Raw genomic sequence first — 21,792 nt, 5'->3', positions numbered from 1 at the left:
GTCTGACCAGAGCCTTATAAAGCCTCAGCAGCACATCCCTGCTTTTATATTCTAGTCCTCTTGAAATAAATGCCAACATTGCATTTGCCTTCCTAACTACCGACTCAACCTGCAAGTTAACCTTAAAAGAATCTTGGACTAGGACTCCCAAGTCCCTTTGCACTCCAGATTTCTGAATTCTCTCCCCATTTAGAAAATAGTCTATGCCTCTATTCTTCCTACCAAAGTGTATGACCTCACGCTTCCCCACGTTGTATTCCATCTGCCACTTCTTTGCCCATTCTCCCAACCTGTCCAAATGCTTCAGCAGCCTCTCCGCCTCCTCAATACTACCTGTCCCTCCACCTATCTTTGTATCATCTGCAAACTTAGCCAGGATGCCCTCAGTTCCTTCATCTAGATCATGAATGTATAAAGTGAAAAGTTGTGGTCCCAACACTGACCCCTGTGGAACTCCACTAGTCACCGGCCGCCATCCTGAGAAGGACCCCCTTATCCCCACTCTCTGCCTCCTGCCAGACAGCCAATCTTCTATCCATGCTAATACCTTGCCTCTAACACCATGGGCTCTTATGCCTCATGCCAGGGCTGCCACCTCCATCCCGGATGTCTGAAATGACCCTTTTATTTGAACCCAAAGTCCACTCGGTGCCTGTGCAATAAAGTTTTGGGCCACTCACGTCCAGCATTACATACTGGCATACACTGCGTTAAAAAAATACAAAGGTAAAGCATACTCAGGCCATTAGCACAAAAATAAAATTTATCTAATTTTGACAATCCAAAAAAAATAACATCACTTTCTCTGGTCTTAATTCCCAGATCAGAAGACATAAACAAAACATTACACAACAGAAGATCACCCGTGACCTGTCTCTCTTGTGCTCATGGTGCCTTAAACTTATGTTTCTGAGTGCTATGTCTTGACTCCAGAGGCTCATCACCTGCCTTCGACTGAGCATCGTCCTGGTCTCTGGCAGTCCTCCGACGGCTGGCCCCTGGGCACTCTCTGTCTCCACCTGTTCCTCAAACAAGTGTGAAGTGCCCTTACCTCTGTGGTCTGACATTCTAGCCGAGGGTTGTATTTGCGCTGGTGCCTCGTTCAGAGAGCGGATGTGATGCAGGTGCATGTGAAACCTGGAGGTCCTATGGCGGCAGGGGTGGCTCTTTGGGGTCCTGCGATTGAGTGCGTGGTGGTGAATCTAAGGGAGAACAACAACAAGTCATTAGTTTAATTCATCACACTGTCACTGGTGAGACCATGGAGACCTGCATCATGGTGCCATCGTCTTTCAATGATCAATGGGAAATCCAGTTTTGAGGCTCCCATCAATGATAAGACTGCACAAGATTGTTTGCACCATCCGAAACTGTCACCTCAGTGCACTGCACTCCTAACTTTGTCTGGCACCCCAGCCTCTCCGCGGCCGGTTGACTGAGGTGCTGACACCTCTCCAGCTCCAAGGCATCCTGCTTGAATCTGGATAGGATTAGGAGGTTTGGGGGGCCTCCGCCTGTCCGCGACCTTTCAGTTTTTTTATGGGTCGTCTTCTCCTGAAAGGACAGAGGAGCATGGATTAGTCCACCCTCTACCTGCAGCGCCATTGCAGTCTGGCCAACCCCACCTGAGGAAAACCTTGCAGGTCACATCCGAGTTGTGGCTCTTGAGCTGCAAGGCATTCAGCCCAAGCAGCCAATGCTTACTCCCTTGGCCAGCTCTGGCGTCATTGACTGTTAGCACTCAGACTCTAACACCCCCTGAGGCCCATGGGGGGACAGCCAGACCTTAACACTTCTGCATACTGATCCATGCCAACATGGTGCTCACCCTTCCTGAGCGCAGCAGGTTGTTAAATCTTTTGCGGCACTGCACCCATGTGTGCCGCAAAACGTCGTGGCTGGTGATCTGCGCTGCCACCTCCTCCCAAGCTCTTTTTGTTAGGTGCGGTGACCTCCTCCTTCCATCTCTTGGCACAAAGGTGTCTCTCCTGGCAGCAACCTCCTCCAGGAGGACCGCGAGGCACTGATCCGAAAACCGGAGGTGGGGAGGGGTGCTGAGTACCCACCCAACCTGCTCTCCTGCCTGGCATCTCCAGCCGCACTCGATACCATGGCTTCAGTGTTCACAACGCAGAAGATATGTTCTTGCCTGACAGCCTTCAAGGAGCTGCCTGTGACATTTTTAATTCGGTCGCTGGGCCGCCATTGGACCCGACGGCCAACAGGAGGCCCCCACCCGCCCCTTCCCGATCATTGGAGGGTATATTTCACGCTGGCGGGCCTTAATTGGCCAGCCAGCGTGAAATTGTGGTCAGGGGTTGATCACGGGCGGCGGCCCGTTTCCTGACTGGTCACAGGCCCGCCGATCGTGTCCGCCCGCCAAGGGTAAAATTCAGGCCAGTGGAAAATATTTTACATTCCACGGAAAAAATAAACCTCTCACCATCTAATAAAAGCCTCCATATCATAGGAACATAGGAATATAAGACTTAGAAGCAGGGGAAGACCATTTAACCCTTTGAGCCTGCTCCGCCATTCAATAAGATCATGTCTGATCTGCTTTTGGTCTCAAATCCACTTTCCTATCTACCCCCAATAACCCTTGTCTATCAAAAATCTAACTCAGCCTTGAATAAATTCAGTAACCCAGCCTCTACTGCTTTGTGCAGAAGAGAATTCCACGTACTAATGACCCCCTGAGAGAAAAACATCTCCTCATCTCTATCTTAAAAGGGAGACCTCTTTTTCTTAAACTGTGACCCCTAGTCCTAATCTTCCCAACAAGAGGAAACATCTTCCTGGTATCCACCCTATCAAGTACCCTCAGGATTTATGTGTTTCAATAAGATCACCACTAATTCTTCCAACTCCAGCGGGTATAGGCACAACCTGTTCAACCTGTCTTCATAAGATAACCTTTCACCCCAGGAATGAGTCAAATGAACCTTTTTTGAACTTCTTCTAATACAATTATATACTTTTTCAAATAAGGAGACCAAAACTCTATTCTAGATGTGGTCTCTCCAAGGCCCTGTACAGCTGCAGTAAAATTTCCCTACTTTTATAATCCATTCCCCTTGCAATAAACGCCGACATTTCATTTGCTTTCCTGATCACTCGCTGTACCTGCAAAATAACTTTTTGTGATTCATATACGAGGACACCCAGATCCTTCTGTACCACAGAATTCTGCATTCTCTCTCCATTTAAATAATATCCTGCTTTTCTATTCTTCCTGCCAAAGTAGACAAGTACACATCTTCCCACATTATGCTCCATCTACCAATTTTTAAATATATTTTTGTAGACTCTTTATCTCTTCTTGGCAACTGTCATTAGCAAATTTAGCTATTATCCATTCGGCTCTTCATCCAAGTCATTAATATAGATTGTAAATAGTCGATGCCCCAGCACCGATCCCTGTGGCACTCCACTAGTTACAGCTTGACAACCCAAAAAAGACCCATTTATCCCTACACTCTGCTTCCTGTTAGCCAACCAATCCTTTATCCATGTTAATAAGTTACCCCCGACACCACTCTTAGGGTGCCACATCAAAGGTTATTACATCTTGTGTAATAACCTTTGATGTGGCACCCTATCAAATGCCTTTTGGGAATCCAAGTACACCACAACTTGAAGTTCCCCTTTATCCACCTCACTTGTTGCTTCATTAAAGAACTTAAATAAATTAGTTAAACACAATTTCCCTTTCACAAAGCCATGTTGACTCAGCCAGATCCCATTATGAGTTTCTAAGTGTCCTGCTGTAACCTCCTTAAGAATGGATTCCAGTAATTTCCTGTGACAAATGTTAGCCTAACTGGCCCATCATTTCCTGCTTTCTGTCTCCTTCCTTTCCTGAATAAAGGTGTTGCATTTGCTTATTTCCAATCTGCTGGGACCCTTCCAGAATCTAAGAATTCTGGAAGATAACCAATGCCTCTACTATCTCTGCAGCCATTTATTTTAAGACCCTAGGATGCAGGTCATCTGGCATTTGGGTTTTGTTAGCCTTTTAGTCTAATAGTTTTCCCAGCTCCTTTTCCCTGGTGATGGTGATGTGATTGCTTTAAGTTCCTCCCTCCCTTTCACCTCTTGATTTTCAAATATCTTTTGAAACATTTTCTAAGTCCTCTACCAGTGACGACAGACACAAAATACCTGTTCAATGCTTCCAATATTTGCTTGTTTTCCGTTATCAACTCCCCAGACTCCCACTCTAGAGGACCAACACTAGCTTTAGTTACTCTTTTCCTATTCAAATAGAGTCATAGAGGTGCACAGCACAGAAAAAGGCCCTTCGGCCCATCGAGTCTGCGCCGGTCAAACAAGTACCTAACTATTCTAATCCCATTTTCCAGCACTAGGCCCATAGCCTTGTATGCCATGGCATCGCAAATGCACATCCAAATACTTCTTAAATGTTTTGAGGGTTTCTGCCTCTACCACCCTTTCAGGCAGTGAGTTCCAGATTCCCACCACCCTCTGGGTGAAAAAAATTCTTCCTCGCATCCCCTCTAAACCTCCTGCCCTTTACCTTAAATCTGTGTCCCTTGGTTATTGATCCCTCCACAAAGGGGAAAAGTTCCTTCCTGTCTACCCTATCTATGCCCCTCATAACTTTATACACCAAAATCATGTACCCCCTCAATCTCCTCTGCTCCAGGGAAAATAACCCCAGTCTATCCAATCTCTCCTCATAACTAAAACTCTCAAGCCCAGGCAACATCCTGGTAAATCTCCTTTGCACTCTCTCTAGTGCAATCACATCCTTCCTATAATGCGGATTCCAGAACTGCACTCAATACTCCAGCTGTGGCCTAGCCAGCATTTTATACAGTTCCAGCATAACCTCCCTGCTCTTATATTCTATGCCTCAGCTAATAAAGGCAAGTATTCCAAATGCTTTCTAAACCACCTTATCTGCCTGTCTACCTTATCTACCTTAAGGGACCGGTGGACATGCACACCAAGGTCCCTCTGATCCTCGGTACTTCCCAGGGTCCTACCATTCATTGTGCATTCCCATGCCTCATTTGTCCTGCCCAAGTGTATCACCTCACACTTATCCGGATTAAATTCCATTTGCCACTGATCAGCCCATCTGACCAGCCCGTCCATATCCTCCTGTAATCTAAAGCTATCCTCCTCATTATTTACCATCCCACCAATTTTTGTGTCATCTGCGAACTCACTGATCAACCCTCCTACATCCAAATCTAAATCGTTTATATATACCACAAACAGCAAGGGACCCAACACCGCTGTGTGTACACAGGCATCTAGTTACAAAAACACCCCTTGACCATCACCCTCTGCTTCCTGTCACAGTCAATTCTGTATCCAATTTGCCAAATTGCCTTGGATACCATAGGCTCTTACCTTCGTTATCAGTCTCCCATGCGGTACCTTATCAAAAGCCTTGCTGAAGTCCAAGTAGACTACGTCAAATGCATTGCCCTCATCTACACACCTGGTCACCTCTTCGAAGTATTCAGTCATATTGGTCAGACATGACCTCCCCTTAACAAAACCATGCTGACTGTCCTTGATTAATCCCTGCCTCTCCAAGTGTAGGTCAATTCTGTCCCTCAAAATTGCTTCCAATAGTTTCCCCACCACTGAGATTAGACTGACTGGCCTGTAGTTCCCTGGTTTATCCCTTCCTCCCTTCTTGAATAACAGTACCACATTGGCTTTCCTCCATTCCTCTGGCACCTCTCCTCTGGCCAGAGAGGTATTGACAATTATTGCCAGTGCCCCTGCTACCTCCTCCCTTGCCTCACTCAACAGCCTGGGATACATTTCATCCGGGCCTGGAGATTATCTACTTTTAAGCCTGCCAGACCACTTACAACCTCCTACCTTTCTATGCCAATTTCTTTAATTATATCACGGTCCTTCTGCCTAATTTCCATACCTACGTCGTCCCTCACACTTGTGAACACCAACACAAAGTATTCATTTAGAACCCTACCTACGTCCTACGAACCCCACCTACCAAATACTTACAGAAACTCTTAATATCGGATTTTATATTACCAGCTAGTTTTCCCTCATACTGTACTTTCTCCGTCTTTATTTTTTTTCTGGTCATTCTTTGCTGGTCCTTAAAATTTGACCAATCTTCTGACCTACCACTAATCTTTGCAGATTTGTACAATGCATCTTGCAATTTGATAAATTCCTTATTTAGACATGGATGTTGCTTCCTTCTGAAAGAGTCTTTCTTTCTCACTGAGATAAATCTTTTGAGGGTGATTAAGTATCTCCTTAAAAGACTGTCATGACATCTCTACTGTTCTACCTTTTAAACTAGTTTTCCGGTTCACTTTAGCTAACTCTGCCCTCACACCCTTATAATTATTTCTATTCAGGTTTAAAACACTAGTCTTAGACCCACATTTCTCCCCATCAAACTGAACATGAAATTATTTTATGTTATGATCACTGTCACCTAGAGGCTCCTTTACCATAAGCTTAATGATTAATCCTGTCTCATTGCCATGGGAAGAATTTTCCTCCCGCCAGGGTGGGGGGTGGGTTGGTTGTGGGGGGACGGGCAGAGGTGGGTGCGGACCCAATTGGGTCCGCGCCGCCATTTTACATGGGTGGGCCAATTAAGGCTCGCCCAGCGTGACGTGTGCCCGGAAGCACTGAGCACTCCCAATGCGGTGGGGGGGGGTGGTTCCCTGAGTCGGGGCTTGTGCTCTTTTGCGCATGTACATTCTGATACATTCTAGAACTAATTTTCCAGGCTGCCTTTGCCAATCTGATTCTCCCAATCTACATGTAGATTAAAGATGCCCGTGATTATTGCGGTACCTTTCTTACAACCCATTTATTCCTTCCCGTATACTCTGTCCTACAGTGAAACTGCTGTGAGGGGGCTTATAAACTAGTCCCACAAGTGACCTCTTACCTTTCATATTTCTTATCTACCAAATTGATTCCACATCTTGCTCTTTCAACCTAAGGTCATTTCTCACAACTGTATAATGTCATCCTTAATTGACAGAGCTATCCCACCACCTTTTCCAAGCTGCCTGTCTTTCCATAATGCCAAATGCCCTGCAATATTCAGGTTCCAGCCTGAGTCACCTTGCAACCATGGGCAAAATTTTTACCTCGGTGGGTGGGCACGTGCCCAACCTGCTCGAGTGTAAAATGATGCGCGTTGACATCGGGTGAGCGTCCCGACATCAATGTGCAGTCGCGCAATATTTAGGTTGGCGGGCGCGCACCGGAGTTGGCAGCCTGCCCGCCGACAATTAAAAGGCCCATTAACAAGGTAATTAAAAGAAATTTTTCAGTGCCCATCCAGCCTTATAGCTGGCAGGCAGGTGAAAAGGGCAAGCAGCCTTTGCACTTTTTAGGAATAAAATAAAAAATTTTAAATTTAATTAATAACATGTCCCTGCTCATGAGACAGAGTCACATGAGGGGACATGTTTTATAACATTTTTCATTTCTTTATTTTTTTTTTAAACTCTTCATCTCCCTGAGGTAGCTCTGTGCCTCAGGGAGATTATCAAGCACGCACTCGTGCGCATGCACTCGCGCCACTTGCCCTCCTCCCCCTGCCTGCACAGGCGGCACTGCCACTTGCGTTTCACGCTGGGTGGGCCTTAATTGGTGTGAAATAGCCTTTTAGCCTCGATTGCGGGCGGCGACTGCCCCCGCCGAGCCCATCCGACAAGGGCTAAATTCTGCCCCATGTTTCTGAAATTGTTATCAGGTTATAAATATTCATTTCTATCTATGCTAACAATTCATCCATTTTGTTATAAATGCTGCATGTGTTCCTACACAGAGCCTTTAACTCTGTCTTTTTACCATTTTTGCGATCTCTGGCCTTATTTGCTGGTGCACTTATAAATTTGTATCCTCTGTCCCTTCCTGCCACACTCTGGTTATCATTACGCAAATCACTACCCTGCTCTAGTATCTCATTGTTTGCCGTTGATTTACCACATCTCCTCTTATATGATACCTTGCCCCCACTTTTTAGTTTAAAACCCTCTCTACTGCCCTAGTTATATGACTTGCCAGAACACCGGTCCCAGCATGGTTCAGCTTCCACTTTCCCCAGTGTTGGTGCCAGTGCCCCATGAATCAAAACGCATTTCTCCCACACCAATCTTTGACCCATGCATTCATCTCTCTAATCTCATTTACCCTATGACAATTTCCTTTTGGGTCAGGTAATAATCCCTGGAGGTTCTGTTTTTTAATTTAGCCCCTAGCTGCTCATAATCCATGAGCAGAACCTCTTTCTTAGTGTTACCTATGTCGTTGGTACCCACGTGCACCATGGTAACTGGATCCTTCCCCTGAAAAAAATTGCATTCTGCCATGTGGAATAAACCTTGCGAAACTTGTAACCCTATTAACTTGTGTCAACAAACCAGAAACCATATTATAGGGTCAATCTGTTATTACAATTTTTGAAACTCATTCGTTCTCAGATGAATGAACACCTATGATGCTGAAACCCAATAGCACTTGAAACTTAGCCAAGCATTGCTAATAGCCACAGCTGTCCAAACAATAGACTACTCTCTTGGAAGGAAAGGACAGAAGGTGTTCAGTTCAATTTCCACATAGAGTGCTTGTCAATCAATGTAGGTTTTATTTAAGTGCCAGAACCAAAATGCAACAGAGCAGGTGGTTAAATAGTTTTCAAGTGTCAAAACCAGGTTTTATGTATCAGTTGGAGCCAATCAAATTGCAGTAGAAAATATAATAATACAGGCTGATAGGACATTTTGTGACATTTTTCACTGCATTACATTGCTTCCTCCATTGGAAAAGCACTGTAATGGATGTGAACAAATACACAAGGCTGGTCAATGTAAGGGTCAACTTATCGTTAAGGAATCACTGCATCAAAAGCACATCTACACTGCAATACAGCATCAATTGGTGACATTTGAAAGTGCGAAAACACTTTACACTTAGCTTTAAGAATGTTCCAGACTCCTCAGCAGGCTTCCCGTTTTCTTCACGAACTCTCAAACCTGGTGTGCTTTTAATGGGCTTCCAAAAGTCTGCACCATGAGGGGAAAATGGTCTGTGAGATGAATTTCGATTTTTGTCTCCCGTTTAAAATGGGGCACCTGATCTCAGCAGGGGCGGTTGTGCGTTTGGCACGCTAGGCATCCCCGACTCGCAAAAAGGCCAGAGGAACATAGCACTGGTTCGGAGGAAAATTGAACTTGCTCCGAAAAAAGAACTGTGCGGCTATTCACTCAACAAGACGCACGTCTGCATGCAGATGAAAATTTGGCTCTTTATCTCCCATTTTAAATTTAACCCAGGCTGGCAGGGTTTCGTGGGCCTCAGGAAATCTGCGGTTAAAGGGAGGCGAGGACTGCATGATTCAGCAGGTAAGTACTTGCCTGCCAGGTCCACTTACCCGCTTCCGCCTACATCCCTGCAATCGGACTTGCCCCTGTCTCATGATCACCGACTCCCCCAGTAACCCCCCACCCCCCAGCTTTTCTGACCGTTCCCTCTGTCCTTTGTGCTCCTCAGCTGCTGCCTCCAATCTTCATTTCTTCCAGGTTTCCCAACAGCAAAATAGCACACTCCCACTGCTCCCCCCCGTCTCCCGCCCCACCACCTCCGAGCTAATATTGTGACTAAATGGTTTGGAGAGTTAGAACATATGACTGTCTATTCCTGCATTGGCACAGCAGCGATCTTTTTTTTCCCTCCTGCATACCAATTTGAAGATGTTAATCATTCACAGCCCTTTGCACTGACTGGATGTACACAATATTGGAACTTTTTACAATTTCTCCTGTAAAATAAAATCAACAGTATTGTCACATGTATGGGGCCCTAACGTTGAAACAAAATTCTTGATTCAAACCATGTTATAACCTCAAAAGAGAATGCATCTGCTTTGAATTTTTTCCCCGTGATATGCATTTTGTGGGCATTGTTGATTCTTAGTTGTGGAAATTCAAATGCAATCGAAAAAAATGCAGACAAATACGCAAGCATTTAACTTTTTAAAAAATGTTGTTGTTTTTCTTAAAGGAGCCGGAAGCTTCTATTAACTGTGCCGTGCTGCCCAAATGACATCGTGTTCTATTTATGAACTGTGGAAACTCATAACAGATTGTATTTCTTTAAAAAAAAATCCTCGCATTCCATTGTTTCCTTGGTGAATGTAGACAGGATTAGCGTTGAAGAACCTGAGGAAAATTCAATAAGAAACTGCATGGTGTATGCTAAAAGCCAAATTTGTCAGAGTTTTGGTTATCTCCTGTCAGTATAAAGTGTGGTTATTACTACTTTAAATGGCTGACAGGATTCTGCTGGCTCTTAATTACATTACCATTAAATGGAAGCATTGCCATAGCATTAGCCTTAATTACGCTACACTTTTGTTCCTTGGTATCATGAGCTTATATTTGTATGAAACCCATTACAGCTGATCTGATTATTTGATTGTATTTAATTAATGGAATAATTTTATTTAAATCATAGAATTACACACAATTTGCAGCACAGAAACAGACTATCCAGTCCTACAGTGCTATTCCCACCCTACTTCACTTAACCCTATCAGCAAATCATTCTGCTCCTTTCACCCCCAGGAATTTATCTAACTTACCCTTAAATGAATCCACACTATTTCAACCACTAAGTTAATCACCATTCTGTAGACAGAGCTAAGCAATCCCATAGCCAGCATGTTAGATCAGAATTGTAGCCCTGCCACATCCACCCATGAATGGTGGCTCCAAGAACATCTCCGTCTTCACGATGATGAAGCCCAGTACTTGAGTGCAAAGGACAAGGCTGAAGCATTTGCAACCACCTAGAGCCAGATGTGGTGAGTGGATTATCCATCTCAGTCTACTCCTGAGGCCCTCATCATCACAGAAACTGGTCTTCAACAAATTTGATTCACTCCATGTGATATCAAGAAGTGGCTGACTGCACTGGATACAGCAAAGGGTACAGGCTCTGACAACAATCCGTATGTAGTGCGACCAGAAACTTAACTGGACCAGCCACATAAATACAATGGTGATAGAGCAGGGCAGAGGCTGTGGTGAATGACTCACTTTCTGACTCCCCAAAGCCTTTCCACCTTCTACAAGGTACAAGTCAGGAGTCTAATGGAATAATGTCTACTTGCCTTGAGTGCAGTTCCAACAACAGTCAAGGAGCGCAATGCCACCAAGTAGCTCGCTTGATTGCCATCCCATTCACCACCTTAAACATTCATGTCCTCCATCACCAACGCACCATGGCTACAGTGTACACTATCTACAAGATGCACTGCAGCAACTCACCTCGGCTTCTTTGACAGCACCTGCCAAAATTATGAACTCTACCGCTTGAAGGACAAGGGCATTAAGGCAGAGGGGAACACTCCCACCTCCAAGTTTCCCTCCAAGTCACACACCATCCTGACTTGAAAAATATAACACCATTTCTTCATTGTCGATGGGTCAAAATCCTGGAACTCCTTTCCCAACAGCACTGTGGATGTACCTACACATGGAATGCAACAATTCAAGAAGGCGGTTGACCACCGCCTTCTCAATTAATTGGGATGATCAGTAAGTGCTGGCCTTGCCACATCCTATGAATGAATGGAAAAAACACCTTTGAAGCAGATGATAGGAGCCTGGGGCAATATTCTATTGGACAGTTATTTTCTTTAGATACCACTCTACAAAAAACTGTCACTGCTGTTGTAATAATCACAAGAATACTGACTTTTTAAAAACTTGTAGAATAACATACACTTGTTCTGAATAATAATTTGTCTATAAATGAGCTGAAAGTTCTTTCAATGTGATAATTTGTGGCTGTGAGAAATAGAGAACACAAACTTCAGCAGTCATTTGTGCTGATTTTCTGGCACTTTAATGTTTTCAATAAATTGTTTCAACAATCAGTGGTATGTTAGGGCCGCCAAAATAATTAACTGACACGTCCTCCATAACTGGAAAATCGTAGAGCAGAGACATCTCTGTTTACATACATCCTCTGACTGTCAACAATAGAGACACCATTCACCTCTCTGTGAAATAGTGGCACTTCTATTTAAGAATCCTTACCCCTCTATATGTATATATTCCTTATCTCTCTGTCTGTGAACATGTACACATGTATAGACACTCCTCACCTACTGACTTCAGGCACTTTCAACTGTGTCTGTGAACACTCGTCCCACTGTCTATAAATACTACTTTCCTTTCTGTCTCTGGACATTCTTTCTTGACTCTGTGAGTTCTCAGTTCTTTGCTTGTGAATCCATCCAATTTTGTGCTTGTTCACTCCTCTGACTTTGGGTCCCAAACTGATAAAGACAACTCTAGCAGTGAGAGCATGATGTTTTGGATGTTCACCAGGCCATAGGCTTCTTTAATAGACACGTTCAAATGTCAGGTTATGGGTTACATATTGGTGGACCATTTTAGGCCATAGGCTTCATACATCATGCAAGGGGGTTTCATGTTATGGGCACTCGCACACCAGGTTACGGGGTTTCCTAAAAATGTTCCTAAAAACATGCACACACGAGGTTAGAAGTTTTTTTTTTGCTGATTAACAGTAGCATCGGAGCAATATAATTCGCAGAAGCCAAATCAAGAAAAGAGTGATTCAGCTCCTTTTATGTCAATATAAACCATGAGACTTTAAATACACAGATCTCACTTTTATAAACACTGCCTAGCTTTAAACATAGTAATAATTTAACATGACAGCCATCAACCCATGCTGCCTCCTGCCCTTTAAATGATTTCACTGGGACATATGTCTAAAAATACATTAACACTTTTTTAAAGAATGCACAGTTCACTGAAAGTATTAAAATGCAATGTAATGTGCTTGTGCAGTTTTTAAAACATACTTTTCTTTAAGGTTTTCATTGAGAAACGCCATAGATTGTCCCACAGAAATTGATTGAAGTTAAAGCAAGGCAACAACGGGAAGGCAGACCTTTATTTGTAGCTTTCCTTTCCTCCCTTCCCCCCAACCCTTGTTCCTGGAGTTGCCCTGCCATTTCACTGGGAAGCTTTCAGAACAGGAGGGAGAAATTCAGACTTACTTTTAGCAGAGCTTAACTTAAATATGAAAGAATGAGGAGTGATACTTACACAAAACCTTATTACATGTCTTAGAAACATTCTAAGGCACTTCACACAAAACGAAGTATTGACTTGTGTAGGCAAACACATCAACCATTTTGCACATATTGGACGGAATCTTAACATCTTTAAAAATAACTGTGTGCCAAAACCACTTCTGGGTCCTGATCCCACGCTTGTTGACAACGTTCCCGCTGGCGCGATCTTCCAGGAGGCAGCATCCTAATTGGCCACCTCAGTGTTCACCATCCAATTAATGACAGTGGGTGGCAGCTCCTGAGGCTGCAGATCCAATCAGAGGGTCTGCAACTTTGGGAGGATGACGGCCCCACCAGCAGAGGTAGATGCTGCCAGTGTAGGAGGAAACTACGAGAAGACATCCTAATTTTGTTTACGTGGACTGTGGCCGGTGGTCTTGTGGCGCAATGGGTAGCATCCCTGCCTCTGAGCCAGAAGCTCCAGGTTCAAGTCCCAACCCAGGACTTGATCGTCAAGGATTGGCTGTTTGTAACACATGCCAATGGCAGATGGTAAGAGGGGTAAGATCATTGGTCAGCCATGATGTGATGGAAAGAAAATTGGAGCCTCTACCATCATGATCCATAGCTCTGGACTACAACATGCATGTACAAGAGTTTGTTGCCACAGCAACTTGGATTCCTTGGGGAGCCAGTTGGCTGGTTGACATTGTGGATCAGGTTGATGCCATCAGCATGGGATTCAATTCCTGGTCCAGCTGAGCTGGATTTGGAATGAGCCTCCTTGCCCTACCAGAGGTGGTGGTTGTGATGCTGTGATTTGGACCTGCTTTTGGATAGAAAACTGAAGCAGAAGAGACAGACCACCATTATATAGGAGAAACCTCACCCTAGGGTGACCTGCAGCTGTAGCTGTGGCCCGCTGATCCCTGTGGCTCCAGTTTGATGGGAGGGGGTGGTTAAATGAAGGAGCTCTTGCTGCTTCTACCCAACCCCTAGAGCCTCTATGTTTGTTTGAGGGACTGATCCTGACTTGAGTAATAGGACAATTCCTTGTTCTTCTTCCAATAATGCCATGATCTTTAAAAAATATGCAACTGAACCACTGAAATAGGCAGAAAAGGCCCTGGTTTAATATCAAAACAAAAAACTACTGCAGATGCTGGAAATCCAAATCCAAAACAAAAATCGAATTACCTGGAAAAACTCAGCAGGTCTGGCAGCATCGGTGGAGAAGAAAGGGTCGTGTGGACCCGAAACGTCGACTCTTTTCTTCTCCACCGATGCTGCCAGACCTGCTGAGTTTTTCCCGGTTTAATATCTCTTTCCAAGGATAGCACCTTGGATAATACAGGATTCAGCAGAGTAGTGTTAGCCTAGATTGTAATCTCATGTCATTGTATGATCCTTAAAGGGATTACTGAAGGCCCCTTCCAAAGGTAAACACTTGTTTATTTTAAAGATTTTTTGGGCCTCCTCTGACCCACTGTCAGCACATCCCTGCTATCCCACTGGGAATTAAGACCCCCTTTCAACAGGCCTTAGCTACAAGCTGGATTACTCAGCTGAAAACAAAAATCTAAAAGCTACTGCGGATGCTGGAAATCCAAAACAAAAACAGAATTACCTGGAAAAACTCAGCAGGTCTGGCAGCATCGGCGGAGAAGAAATCAGTTAACGTTTCGAGCCTTCATGGCCCTTCGGCAGAACTGAAGCATAGTTAGAAAAAGGGAGAAATATAAACTGGTTTAAGGTGGGTGCGGGGGGGTGGAGGGGAGAGAGTCATTGAGGGTGTGGTGATTGTGGAGATGAGCAGATAATCAAAAGATGTCACAGACAAAAGGGTCAAAGAGGTGTTGAAGGTGGTGATATTTGTCTAAGAAAAGTGCTGATTAAGAATGGAAGACAGGATACTCAGCTGAAACTGTACAACCTACTTTCACAAATCACAGATGAGTCTCCCATTCTTATTCAGCCATTGCCACTTTGTCCATTAGGGTACAATGTAGTATCATAATCTGGAGACAAGTGTGAAGAATCCCATCCCCCAGATAAAAGCATATCCAAGTCCTAATAGGGAATTAGTAAGACTGACCAATTGCCAACTGTGCCCTGCAGCCTATGGACCTACATGACAAAAGCATCTGATTACCAAGTCTGCCACTAAGGATAACTTGCCTTTAAACTTTCTTCACCAGATGTGTCATCTTGGAGCTAGCTTGATCCCACAAAGTCTTGCTTATTTCTCTCCTTCCTGCGAGGGATAAAGTCACAAGCTGGTAATTAGAAAACCGATAAGCATGTATTTGAACCCTCAACATTATGAAAACTACAGTTATGAGGAACTGCTCCTGCTGGCATGTTGAACAGCACGACTAATCATTAATGTATGAGTGCATTCACACTATTCTCCTGACCAGACACTATACTCCATCAAAGGATCATTCTATAAATTTGAGATGTAATGTTTCAGCAGTATCTGCCTGCCTTTTCTTCAATGTAATCATGGTGGAAATAAATGGCAAAAAAAAGCCCCCAAAGATGCTGGAAATCCATAACAAAAGGAGTGTTGTAGGGTGGCCGAGTTGTACTATTAGTGATAGAGTTGTTCTGCAGACGCTTCTTGGGTGGAAACATTAAGTTTATTTACAATGTACTCAGCAACAACTACACATGTGCTTTCAACTCCAACTCTGTATCTACACTGACTGCTAGAGGTAGCCAGCGCTACTCTCCTACTGGTTACTACAGATCACCTGATCTTCCTTAACACGTATTATTCTTAAAGGTACATTACACACTAAATAACACCATAATTACTACAAAGAGAAAATGCTGGAAGCACCCTACAGGCCAGTCAAAATCTGTGGAGAGACAAATAAGTTGACATTTCTGATTTGGAGCATTTATCAGCTGGAACCATGTCAGCCACTGGTTCTACATTTGTGAGCATGTGTCCTCGTAGCAGGTTATGATTCTCCAGGTTATGATTCTTGAGGCTGATTCCCCATGTCTGTTTTCTCATCTGTTGGGTGATGGAGAAAAGACCACCACAGGGTACGTTAGAGCATGTCAGCTATCTTGCTGTTTAAGTTGTCCAAATCCAAGTCAGTGCACCTGCCTTATCTGCTGCAAGTTGTTCAATCGAGGTCCTTGTGAGTGACCTTGGCAATGAACTATGAAACTGACGCCCACAGACTGAATGACAGGATGGTGTAGGTTGAAAGCTTACTTCCAGCAACTGTTTCCTACTTTTGATACAAATGCACTTGACAGCTTGATTCTGGAATTTGCACAAGAGGAAGCCCTGCTATTCCATGCACAAGAGTTTTGAAATTTAACTTTACTTTTATTCCATAATGTATAATGCAATGTGCATTGTGGTACAAGTTTGGAAGTGGAAGAGACTGTAAGATGACAGTTTAGTTTTCTTTTGTGCCAGTATTTCTTGTGGTGTCAATGTAAATGAGATAACAAGGGAAGAGTTAGAAGAGAGATAGCTGCAAAAAGTTTGTAAAGGTTCAATCTTTTTTATGCTACTACCTTAAACAATCACTCCTTCCACCACTGACACACAGTGGCAGCAGTGTGTACCATCTACAAGATGCACTGCAGCAACTCACCAAGGCTCCTTCAACAGCACTTTCCAAACCCACGACCTCTACAACCTAGAAGGAGAAGGGCAGCAGATGCATGGGTACACCATGACCTACAAGTTCCCCGCCAAGCCGCACACCACCCTGACTTGGAACTATATCGCTGTTCCTTCTCTGTCATTGGGTCAAAATCCTGGAATTCCTTCCCTTATAGCACTGTGGGTGTACCTTGGCCACATGGAATCCAGTAGTTCAAGAAGGTGGCTCGCCTCCACCTTCTCAAGGGCAATTAGGGATGGACAATAAATGCTGGCCTAGGAAGCAATGCCCACATCCCGTGAATGAATAAATTTTAAAAAATGACAAATCTGCAGATAAATGTAAATCTGCACATAGCACATCCTTTTGTTTTCCCTGAACAGAATTCTTTTGGCAAGGACATGTTTATAAATGACCCTTAGAAGTCATGTCACAGAAAGGAGGGTGCCACGGGTAACAGTGATATTTAAGATGGCCTGAACCATCATTGGAAGAGATCTGCACTAAAATGGCAATAGTTATTTATCTTTGTGAAATTTTTGTTTCAAGGCCTTCCTGAATCTTGAGGAACTTGTTACAAAATAAAAATATAAAAATAATTAACCTTTTTGACCTCTCTGGATCTGGATCTTTGGTGTAGGGTTCTCCTGTTGCTGCCTGTACATGCTGCTCCCTGTTAAATGTGCTTGGGGCCTGAATGAAATCATGAGACTCTGACTTTTGAACCACAACAAAACCCTTGCCTGCTGGTGTGAAAATGTCATGTTGCCCAATATGAGCCTGTTAAAAGAATATTGAGGCAGGCAAACATCAAGTGAAGGGAGAAACAGGTAACAACTGGCCTTTGAGGTTTATGCCACTGAAGACAGGTACACACCCATCAGGCTACAGCCATCACTGACAATAATTACCTTACACCACAGGGGCGTGTGGATAAAGGTCAACACATGAGCAGTAAGAAGAACATGCTTTTCAAATTCTCCTGAGAGTAACCATTGCAAAGATCATCAAGTACTGTGTTTCTGTTGCTGAGTTTGATAACCTAGGTTTAAACGAGGAAATGCTGCTGTCATCAGTTTTGGACTGCACTGGGAATATTGTCTGTTACAATTTGGGTGATAGTATTTGTCTTTAATCCTGCCCTTCTCCTTAATCCTGCCCTCCTCCAAGTGACAGACTCACTCGTTAAGTACGCTGCTACATCATTAATGCCTTGGTCATTGTAACAAGTATTTTATACTTTTTTTTTATATCAGAGGGCTGCTTCTACAGGAAAATGACCGGTTCTCAGAGGCCCTACATTACTATAAATTGGCAATTGGTAGCAGGCCTACCCTGGCATGTAAGTAACCATCTAATGCTGCTGAAAATACTAACAGACTTTTGCATGTGAAAATAGCTAATGAGTTGTATTGTTTAACAAAATAGCCAAGCAATCCAGATTTAGAGTATTAATTTAAAACAAACCAAATGTGAATTGGTCAACACTCATTACGATGAACCAATTAAAGCGTCAGTATGGTAATTTATGGCTATTTCTCTTTGCAGTAATAGTGATGAAAACTTGATTTCACAAAAGTGATGAAAGCCTGATTTCACTCCAGTTTCTGCTCTATTAGCTGAAAATAGTTTTTGTCATCAATTATTTTTTTATTTGGAAATAGTTCTGGTGTACTGATTTTCTGATTTTTAATTCTTCCATATGGTCCTGCTCAAAATTCCATACTGCATTTGAAACAACAAAAGGCCAGCCAGAAAACACATCTTGAATAGAGAGCTCTATTTATGTTAAGATATTTATTCTGTCTGATGCTTCGTGGCACTGTGCAAATAGTGTACCAATGGGCTATGCCATGTAATAGAAAGCCAAAGATTCACTCACACCATCTCAATACAATGAACTCTGGGTCTAGCCATGGACATTAGAGAACCAAGAATTCCCCTAGAGAAAGTCCAAGAAAAGGATCATCTGGACAGTTGCTTTGGTAAATCCAAGGATTAGGTTACCTACCCATCCAGTTTGGAAAATGGCAGTTGGCAGTTGTAAATAAGCGAAAGAGAAAAGTGCATACAATCTCCTAGAAATAGGTTTCATGCAGGAGTTGTTAACAAGATCTATTGACTCACCTTGCAAAGTATTACATTTCAATGTCATTTCACCTCAGTTGTTCGACTGAAGTCCATGACTGCACCAACAAAAGAGCCATTTAATTTGTATTTATGTGCATATTGACATTCAAGTAATCTGTGGCATCTTTGCCAATGTTTAGTGAAAGAAATTCCAAACTTTTGTGACAAATGTCAACTGTAGTACACAGACATAGGGAACATATCCCTTGTGCTTAATTAACATTTCTGACAGTTGTTTATTCGTTCTTTCTTTCCTTGCAGCTGCCTACTTGAACACTGGGATTATCTTAATGAACCAAGGCAGGTTAGAAGAAGCCAAGAGAACCTTTGTTATATGTGCTGACATCTCAGATGAAAACCTCAAAGACCCTCATACTCACAGGAGTTCAGTAACAAGCTGCTTATACAACCTAGGCAAACTCCTGCATGAACAAGGACAGCATGAGGTAGGAATAGAGTAAGAAGTTAACTGTAACAGTGAACATGTAAGCAACATTGGAACAGGAGGAGACCATTCAAACACTCGAGACAATTCAGTAATTTAAGTAGGTCATGCCTGATCCATAATTTAATTCCACCTACCCTTCTTGGTTCCATAACCCTTCATACCCTTACCTAACAAAACTAAATATCACTCAAACTCGCAGACTGGGACAACTTACTGTTTTATTAACTGTCAAAGACACAGGATCCAGCTTCAAAGCTGGTCCACCTTCAAAAGACTAAAGCACTGGTGTGTGTGATACTCACAGCAGCTTTAAAAATTGTAAAATATTTATTAACATGAAGATTTAAAACTTTCCACTTACTTCAGGGACACATGGTATTCACAAGAAATCTGTTGAAATAAATTTTGTTTCCAAGAGATGTAAATATTTACCCTATTTGTAGGCCTGGAGTGAGTTTAATATGGGCACCAAAATTCATAGTACAGGATGGAATATGTACTGGAGGAATGCGACTGATGGTTATGTAGAGCAGGCCTGTGGCTAATGAGCATCACTGGTCTCACATTCTAAACATCGGGGTGATATACGTCATGTTTTTATAATAATATAAAAGGCACCAATCACTCATAAGGGATTGTGTAATCATATTATAGGTTCACACATTTAAACTAGGCACATGGGAACATAAATACATGGATAGAAAACATGAAGATATCAGCAGCAGGGATGTGTGTGCTGTATCCTGCTCCAGGCCACAGTGAAACTGAGACTGGATCACATGAGACTGTATGATATGACACACTTCCCTTCTAGTGATGGCATGCTGCTATCCCTTAAAGCCATGTTAGAACATCTCCCTTTCTTTTTAAAGATAATTTCTCCTTCTAAAGAAGTATCAATTCATGTTCATATTTAATTACCATCAGATGAATGTATAGAACTGATGATTCGATGAGTCTCTAAAGTGTAAAGGTAATCTGCTGGTACACCCAGATCTTGTGATGGTAACCTTGGCCAGAATTTTCCGGCCCTGTTGGTGTCGAGCGTCATGGTGGATGAGGGGTGATAATATGGTAAGAAGCCCAAAAATTGGTTTCACGCTGACAGGAAAGCACAACAGGATTATCCGATGATATCCACCATGGCGGAAAGCCAATCCCACTGGAGTCTGGCGTGAACCCACTTGTATCCCGCTAATGGGTTGCAAAGTAAGGCCTGACCAGAATCGTCCCCCCATACCAGGTTAACCGTTACACCAGCGGAAAATCATGCCAGCCCAGGACACACCTGGACGGGTGTGACATGCAGAAGTTGGGACTTATCGTTAGGGCCTTGCTCAGAATCCGGACATCCGAGGAGCAGAAGATATTGGAGCTACCGGACCATGGAGGAACATGTGCATCGCATGCTGGGTGGAATCTCATGGACATGGCTCCGCCATGAAGCAGATCTTGGAAGGTGGGAGGCCTTCATTGATGTCTCGGTTCTGCTTCGGAGCATCACAGTCTTCGTCATGGGCTGCTATGGATGATCGGTGAGAGCGGGGAGAGAGGAAGGTCCAGCTTTGAGTGGGAGAGGAAGGTGTACTGATTGGGGGAGTGAGGTTGGGAAGCAGGGGGACGAAGGTGTTGGGGTGGCTGAGGTTGGGAGGGGGAATGAAGGTATCAGGAGGGGGTGAGGTTGGGAGGGGGTGAGGTTGGGAGGGGGGAGGAGGGAGTAAGAGGGGAGTAGAGTGTTACAGTGGACAATGAAGCAAGTGGAGAGATAGATGTAAGGGAGGGGGAGGGTTTTGGGGGGAAGGAGTCTGAGGGGAGGAAAAAGTCCAGGGGGAAGAAGGAGTTCAGAGGTTGGAAGGAGTAAGAGGTGGAGGAGGGAGTAAGGATGGAGGCGGGAGTAAGGGGTTGGGATGTCTATGTGAATGTGTCTGTGGAGTCAATGACTGCCTCCTAGAGAGTGAACTGAGGGTGGGTGTGGTAGGAGGGAATGCTGAGTATGAAAGGGGGCAGAGCGAGCTGAAGAGTGGGTGGGTGAGGATGCGACGGCAGCAGTAGGAGGGATGGCAAGAATGGTTGATGGGGACTCGGAGGCAGACATGGTCCCTGGGGGTGGGAAGGAGGAAGTGGGGGAGGTCCATGTGGATGTGGGTGGGATTCTCAGGAAGTTAGGAAATGTGCACGTTCACCTGGACATCCTGGAAAGAAAGAGATTCTGGTTGGTAGGTGATGGTCAGGTGGTGGAAGGTGATGCCAGGAGTATCCACAGTGATGGGGGAAAATACGTAGGTGACTGGGGAAGGAGAAAGGATGGGGGAGCTGAGCAGAAATGTGACAACTACCATTTTTCTCAAATCGAAAGGGAAAGCAGCCTCATGTTGGATGGGCACAGGGCTTGCCTGGGATTGCGATGAGTGGGCGGGCGGAGATGCAGGTAATTTCAGATGGACAGCTGAAAGAGAACCCCAGCAGGCAGCATT

At 43.9% G+C, this 21,792-nt stretch overlaps 1 protein-coding gene across 5 annotated transcripts in view; it reads left to right on the top strand.

The window, feature by feature from the left end:
• LOC144696533 (protein O-mannosyl-transferase TMTC2-like) overlaps positions 1 to 21,792 on the top strand; it is a 207,474-nt gene that overhangs the window by 128,425 nt on the left and 57,257 nt on the right. For all 5 annotated transcript variants that reach the window (XM_078567932.1, XM_078567927.1, XM_078567928.1 and 2 more), the window contains 2 exons: positions 17,997 to 18,082; positions 19,132 to 19,316. In XM_078567932.1, the coding sequence (XP_078424058.1) occupies positions 17,997 to 18,082; positions 19,132 to 19,316 (271 nt within the window). The remainder of the gene's footprint in view (positions 1 to 17,996; positions 18,083 to 19,131; positions 19,317 to 21,792) is intronic.

Source organism: Cetorhinus maximus, chromosome 22 (genome assembly GCF_964194155.1).
Source record: "Cetorhinus maximus chromosome 22, sCetMax3.hap1.1, whole genome shotgun sequence".
NCBI classification, from domain to species: domain Eukaryota; kingdom Metazoa; phylum Chordata; class Chondrichthyes; order Lamniformes; family Cetorhinidae; genus Cetorhinus; species Cetorhinus maximus.
The sequence above is the reverse complement of the archived record's forward strand: the minus strand, read 5'-3'. Positions and strand labels throughout refer to the sequence as shown.